The sequence below is a fragment of the Stegastes partitus genome, unplaced genomic scaffold, assembly GCF_000690725.1.
Source record: "Stegastes partitus isolate 25-593 unplaced genomic scaffold, Stegastes_partitus-1.0.2 Scaffold2027, whole genome shotgun sequence".
Taxonomy (NCBI): Eukaryota; Metazoa; Chordata; class Actinopteri; family Pomacentridae; genus Stegastes; species Stegastes partitus.
The window spans coordinates 1-19,243 of record NW_007579758.1 but is presented as its reverse complement, the minus strand read 5'-3'; the positions used below and the strand labels follow the sequence as shown (position 1 = coordinate 19,243).

Sequence of the window (19,243 nt, the reverse complement as noted above, 5' to 3'; positions counted from 1 at the left end):
TGAACCGGCAACCTTCTGGCTGTGAGGCAACTCTACTAACCACTGCTCCACCTTGCAGCCCCATGTGATGAAAAAATTGCAATTTAAGCTTCCAAACCCCAAAACCAATCTGTGAGTTAGACTGTCTTTTAGAAATTCTCCAAAATTCCAAAACGTATCAGAGCAAGAAACTGTAAAAACTGATTGTATTTTTAACTTTCCGATTGTCCTCAAGTGAACCACCTGTCACCTGATGTTCCACGAGGAAAATTAACCAAATCCAAGCATTTAATTGGAAATTTCACCAAAATCACTTCACTCTACGTGTCTCATTCGAAAGTTTCACCAAAAATAGACCAGATCCTGTAAAATAAAACAAACTCAATGCAATTAAGACCGACAAAAGTTCTGTGACTTCTCGGCTGAACTGCAGGCACCGCTTATACAGAGCTGATGGAAGACAAGTAGAGAAACAAATTAGAGACTGAGAGGAAAATAAAACACACGTGATGAATCAGACAGATGTAGAACGGCTCACAGAGTATACAGAGGTGCAGGTTGTTGAAAGACGCATTCAACATGGTGAAATATCTTTCTAGAGTTATTGTGCAGAAGAAGGTTGAAAGTGATGAAAATGAATGAATGACATGAGTCATCTTTAGCTTTCATTGTTTTGTGACAATTCATAGCCAAAGCAGTTAATTGAAGAGTAATGTGCAGCACTGCAGGTTGAGCATATTTGATTGCTTTCTATGGTGTTATTGGCATCTAAAATGTAGAGGAGCTGAAGTATCGCGTGCAGTAGCATGACATGGAAATGCAACAAGTAAAGAACCATAAAATTGCACTTAACTACATTACTGGAGGAAATGATCCTGGTTCAATCCGACCACTTGAACAGTATCACAACTATGGACGTGTCCGTACTGAGGATGTTGTTCGTGGCGCTCACATCAAGTCAGAATGAGTCCGTCACATGGTTTGACTGTAAAAACAAAATAAAAGTCAAGACTGGCCAGATCAGGCTTTGATTTAGGGCAAACCAAACAGTTTGGAGGCACATCTCGACGGCTCCCCTGGGCAAACTAAGTGCAGTCATTAAAGATAGATATCAGAGAAAATATTTGCCGACTTTCCTGGTTTTTGTCGCCAAGCCGACTTTGTGTTGAAATCACACAGAAGTGTTTGTCGCTGTGTTGGATAAAATCCATGCCACCCGCCGCTGGGCGTCCTGGGCAAAGGTCAGAATCTTTAAATCGAACATTCACAACTCAAATACAAACACTCGGCTGATTATTTTGTTTTCACAGCGTGAACAAAGGATTCCTTTTCCTCTGTCACATCCCCTCCACCCCATTCCATCCCACCACACCCGCTTCATGAGGGGAAATAAGGAGCCACTGAAGCAGCGTCGAGTTTTTCACCCCTGTGGATTCGACGTGGTTTCTCACTGTGTCATAAACGCCTGAAATAAGAGCGATAAGACAGTTTTTAAGGTTTCCAAACACAAATTCAACTTCAGAGGAAACTCCTTTACATAATAAAATCCTCGTGACTCTATATGCAACTGCACTGAAACATATTTCACCACTAATTGGGTCCACTGAGTCACCATGTGTCACTCTGGGAGGGAATCAATCAGATATGATCACATTCTTTTGCTCGTCACATCAGAACTCCAACTGGAAACTGAGCAGCTCAGGCATGAGATCGTACAGAGAGAGTTTATATAATGTAATCACGTTTTGTTTCTGCATCCTGTCGTATGTAGGAAGTCTGCTCAGCCCTTTTCTTCCTACTTCCCACTTCCTCCTTCGAACTTCAGGAAAGCAGCTATATTTACGGATCTAATAATGATGACTGATTTAGATTAAACATAAATCAGACAATTGTGTCTCGACTCTGCAGTTCCTCTCGTTACCTTTGGGACCTTCGTCTACCTTCCAGGTCCATGAGTCAGTTTCTCCTGGAAGAAGTTCTTTTCTTAGAGTTGATCAGGTTTATATTATTAGGTATAGTTTATAGTTCTACCTTAACACAAGGTAAAAAAAAATTATAATAAAAATTACTCAGCTGAAGGTAAAAGTTTTTAATTTCCAATTCTATTTAACGCTGCGATGCTGATTTTTCAGGGCAAGGAGAACAAAATATATCAAGGACATGCTAACCTATAAAGTTTACATGTTTAATGTGCTACGATGTAAAAATAACAAGAATAAGATTTTTTTAATTCTGAAAATCTGCCAGAAAAAATATATATTAAATGGTGGTTTATTGTAATATTCCAAAATTGTAAAAAGGACAAAATGGAGTAAGTAGTAGTATAATACAGTAAAACAGCAACATTTTATAGTCACACAACTTCAATACGGTACAACTAGCGATACACGATATTCACATTTCTGGCCAATACCGATATCCAGTATTAATATTTCTGATATTGCCGATAACCGATATTACCGATGTCGATATTCAATATTTTTTCACACCGAAAAAATGAGTATAAGTAAGCAGTGTGAGAACGTGAAAACTATTGGGGGGAAAAAGAAAGACAAAAGTTCACTTTTAACAACGTATGAATGTTAGATTTTACAAACAGACTAAAGGTTTAAGTTTCATCTGTAAGTGGATCAAAACTTTCACTGGAAAGTGTTGGAAGTACATTCCTGTCTTTTGTTTTGTTATTTTGTGCCAAATATCATTTACATTTCCCTTCATACTTTAATCAGATGTCGACTTTAATAACTGACACTTTGACCACTTCTCATACATTCCTGCTCCCAGCCTATCAGCTGATCTTAATTGTCTTCATTTCCCTTTTCTCCTGCAGTTATTTTACGATCAGTTAAAAAAATTAAAAAGAAAAAAAAAAAAACATAAGATGGACAATAACTGTTTCCCCTACAAGTTTGTCAGGAAGTTTATTAACATTTTACATTTTAAAAAATATCAAATGGTGACAATATAATATATTTAAAATGCTAAATATTTAACCTTACATGTGATTTCTTTTCTTCCCGTGAGATCTAAACTTTGACTTTATCCTGTGGATCGGGACAGGGGAGAGTCGCTCACTCCGAGGGGAGGATTATGGGATTTGGTTTATCCTCCTCTTATTAAAGTTGGTGCGTCCCGTGCGCGCATGTGTGTGCGTGTTTTGATGGGCTCGTTTTCTTTGAGATAAGGCATTTGGACAGCGTAGGGGGTTGAGCAATCAGACCCTGACCAGGACGGAACTTCCTCCCTACACTGATCCAACAAAGAAAAAAAAGGAAAACTCCAGTTTGCGGCTTTTATAAATGGGGACTATGTTCAGCTTTCAGTCGCTCTGTCAGCTTCTGATCGTCAAACACGAAGCTTCCCACCATCACAGGTCACAATCCGAAGCCTGTCCAACATCGACACCATGAATCCAAGGACCCCGACGCTGCTTTTTTGTCTGTTTTTCCTCTGCCGGCTGGAGGAAGCGCTCCTGTCTCGGCTGGGATATTGCGCAGGAGATCTTTGCGTTTTTCAAGCTGCCGTGGACTTTGACGGCGCAGTGAAAGAATGCCAAGAGTCGGGTGGAGAGTTACTGAGGTTCAGCTCCGAAGAAAACATTTTGGAGAGTATCGCCGGCGCGTTTGACGGTAAATACTGGCTGCAAAGACCCGACAAGAAAAGCGAGGAAGCTGCGGAAGGGATCCAAACGTGCCCCTCCGTCTTCGTGACGCCGGGACTGAACGTCACCGTGTCGTGGGAGCCGTGCCGAGACAAACTCAACGGATTTCTGTGCGACTTTGTACGCGACGGTTTTTGCAGTCGCTTGCAGACTCTCGGAGGCGCACAGATAACCTACACCACGTTCAGTGGCTTGGCTGTGGCCGATTCGGACGCGTTTCCAGCGGGAACCACGGCTGTAAAGAGAGACGCTGACGGTGAACCTCCGGCCTCCAAGTACCTGTGTTCCTCTGCGAACTGGCTGCCAGCTCCCTGGCCGTGTGAGGTGCTGAACGGCGGCTGTGAGTTTAACTGCAGCTCCGAAACACAAACCTGCACCTGTCCCGAGGGTCAAATCCTCCATCCCAACAACATCAGCTGCACCAAGCAACCGTGTGCAGACGGTGCGCAAGGGTGTCTACAGGTGGGGGCCATCCATGCGCCAGAATGCCCTAAAGGCTTCAGGCTGGCGCAGGACGGGAAGAGCTGCGAGGACATAAACGAATGCGAGGAGGATGATCCGTGCACAGCTGAAGGTGAGGAGTGCGAGAACACCAGTGGAGGGTTCATGTGCATCTGCCAAGAGGACTTCGTCTTTGAGGATGGGATGTGTGTGAATATAACAATCTGCGGGCTGTGTGAGCAGATGATCTGTCCGAAGATCGATGGGGTTTATCAGTGTGACTGTAGGAAGGGCTTCAGGGTGTCACCCCAGGACCCCACCAAGTGTGAGCAGCACTGCACTGAGAGAGACTGTCCAGCCAAATGCGTGAAAAACCCTGATCAGGAGAAGAAGAACATGCAGCAGTGCTTCTGCCCTGATGGCTACATAACAGACATCGGGGAAGGCACAGCCATCTGCACTGACATAAACGAATGTGAAAACCAGATCATGTGCGAACACAAGTGTGAAAATCTGTTCGGTGGTTACAGGTGTTTGTGCAATGAAAGCTTCAAGCTGCAGGATGGATACAAGTGTGTCCCCCTGTATGAGCCGGATGAGGGTGGATCAGGCTCCACCGAGTCCTTCTTCACTCCTGCCAGCAGGCCGGCCAGCGGTCACTCAGCTCCACTGCCCTCCTACATCAAGACAGGTAGCATCCTGGGCATCACCCTGTTCCTGCTGCTGTGTTTGGGGCTGCTGTGCTTCCTGATCCGAAACGCATTCAGGCGTTGTGGGAAATTTCAGCTTTCCTCCCTCAAACATCCAGATATCGATATTTTCTACCTGCAGCAGGTGACCACGGAGACGTACAAGAGGTTATCCTTCGACAAACAGTTTAAAAATGACTCGCAGAGACTTTAATCGCATCACTGTGGATGGACAGTGTGTTTGTTCGGCTTCCACTCCAGTCTCGAACACTGTTTTTTTCTCCAGAGAGGCGTCAAACCCACAGCATGGGACTCCTTAAAGCTGCAGTAAATCACATAGCTGCTGTAAAGTCACAGTATACATCACTGCACATTAGTGGAAATGTGGGACTTTGAAGGGAAACAGCTCAATGCTTCCTTCAGTAGACTTCTACATAGAATTATAACCACCTTCTCCTCAATTATAGGCCAATTTTTAAGTACTATTTGAAGGATAAGATGCAGTTTAACAGAAAAAAAAGTCCAGTAGTAAAGGTACTAAAAGTTAATATGGTCAATTTCTCTCATTACAATACATTTTCCCACAAAATCTAAACTATATTTCATTTTGTTGTTGTTTTCAGATCAGTGACAAGATTCGAATGTAACATGTTGGTCATCATACATACTGTTCATGAACTACTTGTAGTTTTTACCTTTTGTCACACTTTAAACTTTCAGTGTGAAGAAAAGGAGCAAAAAAAATGTTCTCTTTAGTCAAAAGCTCATTATTTACCGGTGTGATAATGATTCACTGTGACGGATGTTTGCTCGTGAAACATTCAGCGGTTTATGTTCGTGACATTTGAGACACTGTTTTCTCATTTTGAAGCTTTTATCCGTCAAGGTTTAGCCACATCGTGATGACACCTAAGACAAACTACTCCCTAAAAACCATCTAAATAAGGTAAATCGTTGCTTTGCACGATTACAGACTGACTGGGTTGATTATAAAGTCAGAAATGATAGTTTCTCCGTTCGAGTCGTCTCACTGAACATTATACTGTGACTCTTTGTGGTATAATTTGTGCCAACAAAAAAAAAAACACTGTATGACGAATGAACAGCTAAATGACTGTTCCTGAGTGTACATCCAACAGAGCTCATTTAGATATCAATAGAACTCCAGTATAGTTTGTCTACATGCTTCAAAACGTTTGCGTTCCTGTTGCCATGTTCACTATTAATGCTGACTGCACACAGCTCCCACTGGCCTTTAAACACTGAGTTAAATGTTATTAATACTGTATAACAGACTGATCTCGACTGATCGGTTCAACATGAATGTAAAACTGTGCTGCTACGGTTCAAGTTTATAGAAAACAGAACCTGCTGTGGAGACACATTTGCACCTCGTTCTGATATGTTCAGCCACTCTGTAAAACAGGCTCACAGCAAGCTTTCACCTGTTGCAGTTTGATTTTGTTCTTTGTTTTTTTGTGTGTGTCCATATTAAATGATTTATATTGTGATTTTGTTTTGCATTTTTGTGGCGCATACAGAAACTTTTTCCGTGCAGAATTCAGTGAAAGAATTTGCTGCGAAACTGTGTTTAAATGACATTTCAGCTGCTGTTTCATCCATTTCTCCTGCAAACTTTGATGTGATACACAGAGAAGTTGTTTTTTTTAACTTACATTTATATTGCTTCTAAGGCATTTAGCTGACTATATTCCCAGCTAGGATTTGTGCCTGTGGCAAAGATTTGTAGCAATATTCATTCAGTTCATCAGTTTTCTTCTTTTTCTAGATTCTGTATCATATCTTGCACAGTACAGGGATAATATTTGTCTTTATACATTTTAAGAGCAAGCAAAACGTTCTGCAACGCTGCGTTTAAGTTTTGTCTAAAGTTAAAGCAAACATATTTTCAAATTCTTTCTCATTCTGCCTTATTTTGTGATTTAATGCCGTTTATATTCAGAAAATATCAAAAGTAAGTGAAACTCCCATGAAGAAAAATTGTGCTGTAAGTGTGACCGCAGGACTACAAGACTTCATGTCACAGCTTTGTTGTCCAGACTGGAGTTGGGAGGGACTACTGCAAACAGGGGGGCGTTGGGTAAAAGCCCGCTTGCGTGCGCGCAGCCTCGGTGCGTAGGCGCGTAAAAGCCGTGCGTAATTAGGGATGTGGTCCGCCGCGCAGAAGAGTGTGGAGTTGAGAGACAGCGGTACAGCTGGCAGTTGAAGAGCGACTTCCTTCCTCCGCTGGGGCACTAATATGGAGTCGGGGGGTTATAAATACGAGCAAAACAGCTTCTCAAACAAACAACCCTATAGACTGCTGGGACTCGCAAGAACTTAAACGGACACAATCGGGCGCAAACATGAATCATGTTACAGGGCTGTTGGTCGGAGTGTTGGTTTTCCTAACGGGGGCAGCCGGCGGGATCAAGCCGGATAGCGGTTACTGCATCGGGAACCAGTGTTTCATGGTGTTCAGAGGCCCATGCAGCTTCCAAAGTGCGCAAAATGAATGTAAAGACCAAGGCGGTCATTTAATGACAGTGCGCTCCTCGGTGTCACATGATATTCTGTTCATCTTGTTGGGAAACTTTACGGGCAAGTTCTGGATCGGTTTACATCGACTGAGCGGCTGCCCAGACGATGCCGCGGCGCTGAAGGGCTTCCAGTGGGTGACCGATGACGCCGAGAGCGACTTCTCCAACTGGCTACCAGCTTTTGACAGCAGCTGCTCCTCTCATCGCTGCGTGTCAGTTTCCAAGGAAGATGACTTTAAATGGATCCAGGATCCATGCGTGGAACTCGCGGCCGGGTTTCTCTGCGAGCAGAGCTTTAGTCAGCCGTGCAAAAGTCTGGCGGCTGCACCGAGAGAGTCCGTCACCTATATGACTCCGATGGGTTTCGGGGGCGAAGATGTGCTGTCACTGCCGCCTGGAAGCACCGCGGTCCGGATGCCATCTGAGACTAAATACATGTGTTTCTTGGAGAAGTGGCTGCCGGCGCCCTGGAGCTGCGAGATTATGGAAGGAGGCTGTGAATATAAATGCGCAGTGGACCCCAACAACGTCCCGTCCTGCTACTGCCCGGCGGGACAAACCGTCAACCCGAAAAACAAAGTCACCTGCGAGGTGCACATCGCAGACGACCCGTGCGCGGCCCTGCGCTGCCAGCACGCCTGCTACCAGAAGGGAGACTTGTACGCGTGCACGTGTGACCACGGCTTCCAGCTTGCCGCGGACGGCCGGTCGTGCGTGGACTTCAACGACTGCACCGACCAACGACAGTGTCCCGGGGAGAACTTCAGGTGCGTAAACACCCTCGGCGGGTTTCAGTGCGTCTGCAAGGTTGGATACAAGGCGAGCGGCACGCTGTGCGTCGACGAGGACGAGTGCGTGTCCGCGCCGTGTGAACACGTGTGCACCAACACCGTTGGAAGCTACAAGTGCTCGTGTTATGATGGATACAGAGTGACCCTGACGGAACCGAATAAGTGCGAGCTTTACTGCGGGAAGGAGGAGTGCCCAGCGGAGTGCGACCCCAACGACAGCTCCCAGTGCTACTGTCCGGCGGGTTACGTCGCCGAGGAGAGAGGTCGCGACACGTTCTGCATAGATATGGACGAGTGTTCCTCCTATTTCTGCGACCAGGACTGTAAGAACACGTTTGGCGGCTACGTGTGCATGTGCTCTTCTGGATATACACTCGTGGATGGATACAAGTGCGTAAAAAACGACGACGAGGATGGGGACGGAGGTGTGGAGGGCTCCGGTATGACCACAGCTCCAAACGTCCCCACGACGCTTTTTGTGCCTTTTCCGGGTCCAACAAAGAAGCCTTCGGGGGTGACAGTGGGAGGACTGGTGGGAATTATAGTTTGCACGGTGCTTTTCATTGTGCTGCTGGTTTTTCTGGTTAATTACATCTTCAGCCGCAGAGGGAAGATGCAGAGCAACGGTGCGCTCAAAGCTCCAGAGGGAGAAGCGCACGGCTTACATCGAGTGAGCAGTGACGGTTCTTAAAAGATCCACAAAAAACAAGTATTAAGGACGACATGTGAATGTACTGACAGGACTCAAACAGAGCTGTGGTTTTCAGTGACAGTTTTGGAGGATGCAGATTTCACAGGAGAACAATGAGGAGGACAGATGTGTGGAGATGCCACTAAGTCACTATAATCCACCAGAAAACAGAAATATTCAACAAATACCACCCTTTCTTTTCTTGAAGGAAGGATATTCATGCAATGGAAGTCTGCTTTTACACAATAGATGCCATTCAGTAAAAAAAAAAAAAAAGAACTTTGCTCTTTTTTTTAAGTGTCTGCTGGGATCTTAATAAATTATAAAAATGCAAATGAAGGAGATGTCTGTCTTTCTGAGTTTTTTTTTGTTTTGTTTTAGTGGCTCTTTCAGCCTCTCCCTGCTACAGAAACAGTCTGACTGCGCCGCCGTGTGGAGAGAGAAATGAATTACAAGTGGACAGGCAGGAACCCAGCTGTAAAATTTGCTTCAGGAATCATTATGAGCACAATTTTGAACCACATGAAACTTCAACATCAAGCACACAAAGGCCAAGATCAGAGCGAGACATGAATAAAATATTGTATCAAACAGAAAAGCGAGCCACAAATAACAAATAAAATATCTTGTATTATATTATTGTAAATGCCACAGCAAATTAAAAACAATTTATAATTTTAAAATAGCAGGGAGCAGTGGTAGATGTCACAAGTGACTTTTAGTTTAGCAAATACACCAAAATATACTCAGTAAATCAAAGAAAATCACTTATTTTATTTGAAAATGTCCCCTGTGGCTAATATATTATTAAAGCTGACACCATTAGATACGTAATATTGACGCATGGATACAAACTTGGCTTTACCTGTTATAGCTGAAGGTGCTGATGCTTTAATCTAGTTTTTCCAACTGATTCTTCAAAGAGTCACATGTTAAATCTGAGGAGAAGCACAAACAGCAGGGTGGGAAAGAAGAAGATGTCGCCTTTAGAGTTAAACTAAAGCTCTCACACTCTGACTTAGAAACAGTCGTCCATGTAAGTGTTTTCTCCAGCTTTGAGTCCAGTGATTCCAAAAGTCCTCCAACTAGTTCAGAATTCAGCAGCTCGACTCGTTGCCTCGCTCCAATCCTGGCTTCTCTCCTTTGGATCCATGTTCCTTTTAATATCAACTTTTAGATTTTACTGATCATCATCTTGGTCTGGTTACAAGCTACATCAGGGGAATGTTGATCCCATGTGAGGCAGCTTGCAGCCTCAGATCCTCAGGTGGGACTTTCTGGCTGCTGCAAAGTCGAGGTTTTACAATCGTAAACAAAAATTTCCACAGAGTTGTAAAGCCCATGTACATCATGACCGTCTTGGGTTTCCAATTACTTCTATAACTCTTAATTTTGTATGACTGAATCATTGAAACACATGCATCTCTGTCAGGATCAGTCTTGCATTTTGGTTCTTTTATAGATTGATTATAGGTCTTCTTGAAATATGGCAAAATGTGCCCGACCATCAATACACATACAGCAATGCTAATATTTGATGTCCTTTGGCCATTTTCACCTCCATTAGGCGTTTTGGTAGCCATCTACAAGCATCTTGTTGTATCTTTGACTCCTCTGGACAGAACTGGTGCAGTTTAACTAAATTTGTTGACTTTCCTCCCCACACTTGTTCATCACAGTCTACAGGGTTTAAGTCATGACTTTGGAGAGACCAGTGTAAAACCTTAATTCTAACTTGAGTTAGCCATTTCTTTACCACTTCTTATGTGTGTTTGGGGTGTTTGTCTTGTTGGAACCCAGCTGTGTCCAGGAGCCAACCTTCTGGCTGATGATTTTAGGTTTTCCTGAAGAATGTGGAGGTCTTCCTCCTCCTTCGTTATTTCATTTACTTTGTGTAAAGCATCAGCTCCACCGGCACCAAAACAGCCCCAGAGCATAATGCTGCCACCACCATGCTTGAAGGTAGGTTTGGTGTTCTTGGAGTTAAAGCCCTCACCTTCTTTCCTCCATAGTTCTGGTCATTGTGGCCAAATAGCGATTTCTTTTTTCTTTCCTCCAGAAGACCTTTTCTTTGTCCATGTGATCACCAGCAAACTTCAGTGGAGCTTTAAGGTTCTACTTCTAGAGGAAGAACTTCCTTCTCCAGGAAAGCCTCTCAGCTCCTGTGATGTAAAACACTGTGTTCCAGCAGCTTTATATTCATTGCAGACCTGCTTTTTGGTGATTCTTGGTTGACTCTCGACTATCGTGACCAATTAGTCTGTGTTTGCAGGTATTTGCACAGTTGATTTTGGGATTTGAAGCTGCATTGAAATGACTCTTAAGTTTCCTGACTTGTTAAAGTCAGTGATTTACATTTTGTAGATCTATGCTTAGCTCCTTGGACTTTCTTGCTTTAATGTTTGGGGCTGATTTTGAGGAGTGCATCAAATGAGCTGCTCTATTTAAATTGGCTCAGATGTTAAAGGTAAGAGGTCAAAGAAATTTCCATCCATTCATTATCTAAACACCGCTTAATCCTCACTAGGGTGATGGTGGGCTGGAGTCTATCCCAGCTGACTCAGGGTGAAGGCAGGGAACATCCTGAACAGGTCACCAGTCTATCACAGGGCTACACTTAGAGACAGACAACCAAGCACACTCACATTCACACCTACGGACAATTTAGAATCACCAATTAACTCAACATGTTTTTGGACTGTGTGGGAGGAAGCCGGAGAACCCGGAGAGAACCCACGCTGCACGGGGGGAACATGGAGACTCCACGCAGAAAGATCTCGGTGCCCCCACTGGGGCACCAACCGGTGTCCTTCTAGCTGCGAGGCAACGATGCAGCAGGTGAGACTGGGCAACTTCACATCCAGCACCCGCAGCATCAGCACCGGTGCCCCCCACGGATGTGTTTTCTCCCCACTGCTCTTCTCCCTGTACACCAATGACTGCACCTCCTTACACCCCTCTGTGAAGCTCCTGAAGTTCGCAGACGATACCACTGTGGGACGGTGACGAGTCTGCTTACAGAGTGGAGGCGGAGCAGCTGGCTGTCTGGTGCAGTCACAACAACTTGGAGCTGAACACGCTCAAAACAGTGGAGACGACAGTGGACTTTACGAGGAACCCCTGCACCCCTCCCCCTCACCATCCTGAACAGCACTGTGGCCGCTGTGGAGTCCTTCAGGTTCCTGGGCACGACCATCTCCCAGGACCTGAGATGGGAGACCCACATAGACTCTGTGGTGAAGAAGGCCCAACAGAGACTGAACTTCCTCCTCCAGCTGAGGACGTTCAACCTGCCACAGGAGCTGCTGAAACAGTTCTACTCAGCAGTCATTGAGTCCTATGCTCATCTTTAACTGTCTGGTTCAGTTCTGCTCCCCAAATCAGACATGAGGAGACTGCAACAGACAGTCAGGACTGCTGAGAGGATCATTGGTGCCCCCCTGCCCCCCCTCCAGGACCTGTACTTCTCCAGAGTGAGGAAAAGGGCAGGAAAAGTCCTCATGGATCCCTCCCACCCAGGTCATCACCTCTTTGACCTGCTACCCTCCGGCCGGCGCTTCAGGTCTCTGAGCACCAGAACATCCCAGAACCGGAGCAGCTTCTTCCCTCAGGCCAGATCCCTGAACAGTCAGGAAACCACTAAAAATTCCCGTTGCACTCCTCTGTGCATCACCGTTACATGTGCAATTCCTCAACTTCAGGTGCAATACTGTATTGTAATTTGTTTCCTAATTTATTACTTAGCTTATTTCTCTTCTCATTGTACTTTTTATTACGTAGTACTTTAATACTTTTGATTTCTATATTTATTCTTGTCTTGTTATTGTTATGCATCAGTCTCGTTCATCACTGCAAATTCCTTGTGTGTGTACGCTCACTTGGCAATAAAAAAGCTTCTGATTCTGATTCTGATTCTGATTGATTCAGTTTGTTTCCCATGTTTTTGTTGCCTTTAAGATTTCTGGCAAACCTTTGCCTGTGTTTTGTTGCTTAATCTTGTGGACTAATGTTACCCTTATTCCAACTTCAGTCATTAAAATTTGCTTTTTGTTTCTGTAACCTGCCTCCCGTGTCTGTATTTACAATCCATATAACAGCACATATGTCAGTCTGCACAGTGACGGCTGCCATGGCTAAGGGCACACGGACCCTCCCACCATAAGCTCCAGTCTAGCTCATCTCTTGGATCTGCATGTGTCTCCTGCAGAAACAATACATCAGTCTTCTTTTGAGAGGAGACTTCAGATAATAAAGCCCTTTTGTGCCTGTCTCTGCCAACATTAATGTTCAAAGACCCCATTTTGAGGCTCCGCATAGAGAGGTCAGAGAAAAGAAGCAGACAAGAAACAAGCAGGAAGTAGTTGTAGGATATGAACAGACACAGATGCCAAAGGGACACAGAACTTTCCAGCTCAGGTCACAAGAAGTGGTAAATGGACTGATCAGATGGGCCGGAGCCTCGGCTGACATCGTCAAGCCAGGTCACGAGAAGTCGGACATCAACTGATCACACCGTCGAGAGCTTCAAAGGGCAGCTTACAGATAAGAGCCTGAGCAGCCCAGTGGTGGTATGGAAACAGACATCTGGGTGAATGCATGTTGCGCTCCCGCCCGTCCTGCCCCCCCTCTGAAGAATCAGCATGGACAATGGGGAGAAAGTACAATCTAACACCCCCTCTGGGAGGGGAGCTCTTTGTGATTGGTCAGCTATCTTACTATTAAAAAGCCATTCACCTGAAAGACAGACAGGTTTTCTACGGGCCCCAGAATCTCCCACTTTGGTCTCCTTTTGTTACTGACTCCAACTGCAACACCCTGATCCAACTGAAGCTGAAGGCCTCGTCTCTCCCAACACGAGACGTCGCTGCACCCGCTCCAGGAAACTGTAAGTATTGAGTTTTCTCTCTCTAAACGGGTGCTTCAACATTACAACTGGCCTTAAACAAACCATCCAAATTTAACAGTTTTATCTGCTAAAGGTTTTCCAAGTCTCCAGGCCACACTTCTGATCCACATCTGGTTTCTCACTCAGCATTCTCATCATCATTTGTATTTTATGTTTTCTGTTCGTTTTAGTTAGTAATAAAAATGTTTTTTTTTTCTTCTCTCACAACATTCAAAACGCCACACACCTTTCTCACCCCCTCACACACACACACACACACACACACCACTACATCCAACACATTTCTGGGTAACTACTTTTTGGTTGTTTGTTTCTTTCTTTCTTTCTTTTGTGTCAGGTTTCTGTAAAAAAGCACAAACAAAAAAATACATAAATAATACAAGGAGGAGGGAAGTGGAAGCAAAAAGGGAGGGAAAGAAAAAGAAAAGAAAAAAGAGGGGGAAAAAAGGAAAATAAATAAAAATTAAAAAATAAGAGGAAATGAAGATGAACTCCAGGTGGAGGTATATATGTAAAAACAAATAAATAAATACATTTAAAGAAAAATAGATGAAGAAAATAAAACGGGAAAGGAAGGTCCTAGTGAGGAGCCCCTGCTCAGACGCTTGCCGGGACCGCTCATTGACCAATGCTTTGCATCACACTAGCTTCGAATAAAGCCCACACAGTCAGCACAATCTAATTCAATCATAGCTTAGGTGTGGCATGCGGGTGGGGACAGGTGATATACTGAGTGCTGGGTGGAGGGTGGGGTGGTCTAGGGTGGGGGGTGGGGATGGGGGTTTCCCAGCTGAGGTAACGATAGTGATGGTGATGATGGAAATAATGATAATAATAATTGTTGTTATTACTGATTTCATTGTTGCCACCTTGCTATGGCTTTGATTTCTGATATCATGTGAACGACTGTTAGCGCTGGTATCAGTGCTGTTTCTGTTGCTTTGCCTTCTGTCTTCCTTTGGTGGCAATATGATCATTTGATTTTTTAATTTTATTTTAAATATTTTTTTCCGTACTATTTTATGTGTGTGCATGTATATATGCATACTTATATTTTTTTTCCTTTTCTTTTTCATCCTATATATTTACATACATTGTTGCACATCCAACGTATTTGATGTTTGTCTTGTGTTTTGTATGATTGTGTAAACTCTCATGTGGTGTTATTTGTAAAAGCTCAATTAAGAAAAAAAAATTTACATTTGGCCTTAAACAAACCTTCCAAATTGAACAGTTTTATCTGCTGCTTTCGGGGGAAAGGCTTTCCAAGTCTCCAGGTCACACTTCTGATCCACATCCGGTTTCTCACTGTCAGAGTCTCACTCAGCATTCTCATCATCGTTTGTATTTTATGTTTTATGTTTGTTATTTGTTTGCTTTAGTTAGTAATAAATGTTTTGTGCGTATACAGTTGTTTCCTGTGTTCTCTACTTTCAGTCACTTTCTGATCTTTATAGTTACCTGAGCTCTAAGTTAATTCCCTGACATTATAAAACACTCTGGACTGACTTCTCTTGTAGCTTAGTTATGGAAAATGAGAGTTGTGCAAGTTTTCGTGTTGAATCAAGCAAATCAAACAGTTGTAGTCGGATGTGTTTGAGGTAATTTGCCAGCCAGTAGGTCATGTGACATCCTGTGACCACTCTGCATAAACACATCAGCATATCAATGCTGAAACAATACATGTGGCAGCCAGATAATCTTTTCACACTAATCTGATCAGTGGGATTGCAGAACTCTTCATTGTGGTGTCACTGAATGGAATGAAGGAACCACAGGTCTATAAGAAGGGACCTCAACTCATCTCAGGTTCATCTGTTCACACAGGAGACACGGAAACCACAGCTGATCTGCGCTGCAGAGTGCTTTGATTTGACCAAACCTGACATTTAAACATGTCCGTTTCAATCCTCAAAACCCCAAATCTGCAGTTGCCAGGATCCTCAAGTCCAACAGGTGAGAGACACTGAAACACCAACATGATCTCATGTAATGTGTGGTGTGAGAAAACATGGATACTCAAGAGTAAGTGTTCAAATATGTGGTCATAAGTCGTGTTTAGCGACTGTTTGTGATCAAATTTATATGAAGTAGTTTTTGGTGAAGCTGAGGATAAGTTTGTTTGTGTGTAAGAGTTTTTTTTTTAACCTATAAAGGAGCAGTCTGTGCACTCTGGTCCACTGAACATAAAACTAAAAAACAAAACAAGAGAAAGACTCGCCTCCAGCTGAGCTTCAACTCAGTCAGGATACATTCAGTTTTAAAATGGCCAACCTTAAAAACTTCAACAGTATCAGTGATCTGCTTTGACTTCATTGCTGTTTTCGCTCATCGCTGTTGTATTTGTGATCTTCTGACGGATGGTCCTCATTTCAATATTCTGGAAATCATCAGTATTAGTTGTGTGTCCCCTGCCTTCACCCTAAGTCAGCTGGGATAGGCTCCAGCCCCCCACGACCCTAGTGAGGATTACGTGGTGTATAGATAATGGATGGATGGATAGTTGTGTGTTTGTCCCTGATGTGTTGACTGATTGTGATGATTTAACACATTTGTGTCTCCGTGTTTGTGCATCAGGACCTGACAACTCAGATTTCCAAACCTGGGACCTGCTGACCGGCATCATCACCGATTACAAGTTTGTGAGCTTCAGGTATCGCGGCCGCTTTAGCGAAGTCGCTCAGTGCAGAATGATGGATACCAAAGACACCATGGCCATCAAGATATTCAATAAGAGGACCAGTGACTCACGGCGGCCCAGCAGAGAGGTAGATCCTGAGTCTGTCTCACACATTTCATCACATCGTTAACATGAACTGTCACTGAGCTGCATCATCATCGTCTAACGTCTTCTGTTTTCTCTCCAGCTGGCCGTTCTGAGAAAGCTCAGATGTGTTGATCCCATCCACGTTGTTCGCTTCTACGAGCGCCTTCAACACAAAGGACACACTTGTCTAGTTTTTGAAATGCTGGACAAGAGTCTTGATGAGCTGCTGAGGGAGAGACATAGAGAACCTCTCTCACTTCATGTCATCAGATCCATTACACAGCAGGTACGAGGATGTGATGATTCTATCACCAGACAGCGCCTGCAGATTTTCAACATATCAAATCAACATATCGCCAACGTCTGAACAACCAAATTCAGTTTTTGCTTCTTCTTCTGGCCCTGCAGCTGCTCTCTGCACTCAACTCTCTGAAGACTGCTGGCATCATTCACACCAACATCAAACCTCATAATGTGATGTTGGTGAAGCAGGAAGACCTGCAGCCCATCAGAGTAAAGCTCACTGGCTTTGGCTCAGCCATCCAAGCTGCTGAAGTCAAGCGCAGCTCCATCATGCAGCCTGTTGGATACATGTGGGTTTGAAGATTTGTCTTCCAGCATCACTGACTTCTGGTCTTCTTTGACTGATCTCATGTCACCAACAGTCATTAACATGTAAAACTGCAGAAAGTCATTGTAGTCACAGACTGTTGTCCTCCTTCCTCAGGTCTCCTGATGTCATTCTGGGCCTTCCCATCTCCCCGGCAGTAGACATGTGGTCTGTGGGTGCTGTTCTGACCACCATGTACCTCGGCAGCCCGCTGTTCCCTCAGAGGTGTCAGTATCACCTGGTATGTCCTTGAATGTTCTAGGATTTAATTGCACAACTTCATGTTTAAACTCAAGTAGATGCTGGAGTATCTTTGATGCGGATGTCGCTGATATTCTCTCTCTTTAGATGAAAACTCTGGTGAAGACTCTTGGTCAGCCGGAGGATGAGCTGCTGAGTGAAGGCACCAACACTCTGCTCTACTTTAACTCCACAGAGCACACATGGACACTCAAGGTATGAAACCCTGTCCTGAACATGATTCTTTTATATTTGGCAAAAGTTCCTACAATTGCTTTAATGTTTTTTTTGGTTGTTTTTTAAAAAATCTCAAATAAATTCTCATGTTTTCCAGACACCTGATGAGTACAACGCCATGACCGGCTTCCTGCCTCACATTCTGTCTGACTCAACCAGGTTCAACAGTCTGTCTGAGCTGGTGGAGGTAGGTGGTCCTTGACGGTCTGCACATATAAATGCTGATTTAAAACATCTGTTCTGTTTTGAACAACCATTAAATGTGTTTCCACATGCAGCTGTATCCAGATGTGGACACTTCTGACAAGATGCCGTTTGTCAGTCTCCTGAGGAAGATGCTGCATCTGAATCCTCAGAAACGAATCTCACCAACTGATGCTCTGAAGCACTCGTTTGTGACCCGCAGCAAAGAGGACAACAGTGACTGCAGCTCTCAGTAAGTGATGGCTGGATGGATGCTGGATGTTTTAGTTGATGGAATGTTCAACTGGCTGATTCATTTGTTCAATCTTTTACTCATTCACTTGTTGTCATTCTTCATCCAGTGACATGGTCTCAGTTTCCTCTGTGAGCATCTCTTCGGTGGCAAAATCAGCAAAGGAAGGCGGCACCTCAGCAAACCTCAACAAACACTCAGCTGCCAGCCGCTCAGGTGTTGAAAATGTACCTGCTGTCTGCTGTAAAGATAAAGCTTCAGCTGGAGCTGCTGCTTTGGCCAATGCTGATGCTGGCAGAAATGACACCGTTCCAGCTGTTGCTGAGGCTTCAGAGACATCTGCCTTGTTGGAAAATGGGACAACTTCTGCAGGAGAACATCCAAAAGCAGATGTCAATGAGGCTGCACTCGCCTTGGCTTCAACCACAATCGTTTCGACTGACCTGAATGACGCTGTTCCAGCTGATCAAGATCCAGTTGAAGCGTCCACTGCTGCTGAACTTTTTGCTGAAGTGATGGCTGAAGCTCATGAGACCAAAAAGGCTCTGAGGAAGCTTCTGAAAAGAGTCCGAAAGGTTTTTGGCAGAGTGTTTAGAATTCTGTGCTGTTGTTGTTCCGCACAGGTTACGGAATAATTCTGTTATTTTTTATTATTTCATTTATTGTTTACTATTTCACTTATTGTTTATTAGTTCACTTATTGTTTATTAGTTCACTTATTGTTTATTATTTCACTTATTGTTTATTATTTTATTTATTGTTTATCATTTCGCTTATTGTTTATTATTTCATTTATTGTATATTATATATATTTTTTTACTATTTCATTTATTGTTTACTGTTTCATTTTCATTTCATTTGTTTCATTCTGATCCACCCATCTCCTGACCACCAGCCTCTAGAGCGCTCCTACCAGTTTGCCGCACCGTCGGGCTGTCTATGGGGGCATTACTGTAGCAGAACTATGTGTGCATGCATATGGAGAATTGTCTGTCTGTATCTCAATCCATTCATCCGAAGTGAGATTGGTCAATGTGTAAAAGAAGTTGTCAAAGTGAACCGGAATTTGTCTGTAATTAGGTATTCAAATGTGGAAGAAAAAAAAAACTGCTCATCTGTATTAAAATTCGGAAATGTAATAAGAGTTGTCAATGCGTACAGAGGTTACAGTACATGTACAAATGTACTGCTAATGTAGCTAATAGCTAATGTTAGCTGCTAATTTGTTCTAATTTAATGTGCACATAGTGTATTT

The 19,243-nt window shown here is 43.8% G+C and overlaps 3 protein-coding genes across 3 annotated transcripts; all 3 read left to right on the top strand.

Moving 5' to 3' along the window:
- Positions 1–3,226: 3,226 nt before the first annotated feature.
- On the top strand, positions 3,227–6,281 carry LOC103373610 (thrombomodulin-like). Its single transcript, XM_008303531.1, has one exon. The coding sequence runs from the start codon at positions 3,386–3,388 to the stop codon at positions 4,982–4,984; it is 1,599 nt and encodes a 532-aa protein (XP_008301753.1). The 5' UTR covers positions 3,227–3,385; the 3' UTR covers positions 4,985–6,281.
- A 659-nt stretch (positions 6,282–6,940) lies between these two features.
- thbd (thrombomodulin) lies at positions 6,941–9,068 on the top strand. The gene has a single exon (XM_008303529.1). The coding sequence runs from the start codon at positions 7,137–7,139 to the stop codon at positions 8,790–8,792; it is 1,656 nt and encodes a 551-aa protein (XP_008301751.1). The 5' UTR covers positions 6,941–7,136; the 3' UTR covers positions 8,793–9,068.
- A 3,110-nt stretch (positions 9,069–12,178) lies between these two features.
- Positions 12,179–18,563, top strand: LOC103373613 (homeodomain-interacting protein kinase 1-like; the record flags this gene model as incomplete). The annotated part of the gene is made up of 9 exons (XM_008303534.1): positions 12,179–12,419; positions 16,276–16,466; positions 16,566–16,751; positions 16,874–17,058; positions 17,193–17,316; positions 17,424–17,531; positions 17,650–17,739; positions 17,831–17,988; positions 18,098–18,563. Coding segments are annotated over exons 1-9 (1,749 nt in total), but the record flags the coding sequence as incomplete, so codon positions are not given.
- Positions 18,564–19,243: the final 680 nt, after the last annotated feature.

What these genes read in the sequence shown, in the direction of transcription:
- thbd (XM_008303529.1), top strand. Translation starts at nt 7,137, where the DNA reads ATGAATCATGTTACAGGGCTGTTGGTCGGAGTGTTGGTTTTCCTAACG.
- LOC103373610 (XM_008303531.1), top strand. Translation starts at nt 3,386, where the DNA reads ATGAATCCAAGGACCCCGACGCTGCTTTTTTGTCTGTTTTTCCTCTGC.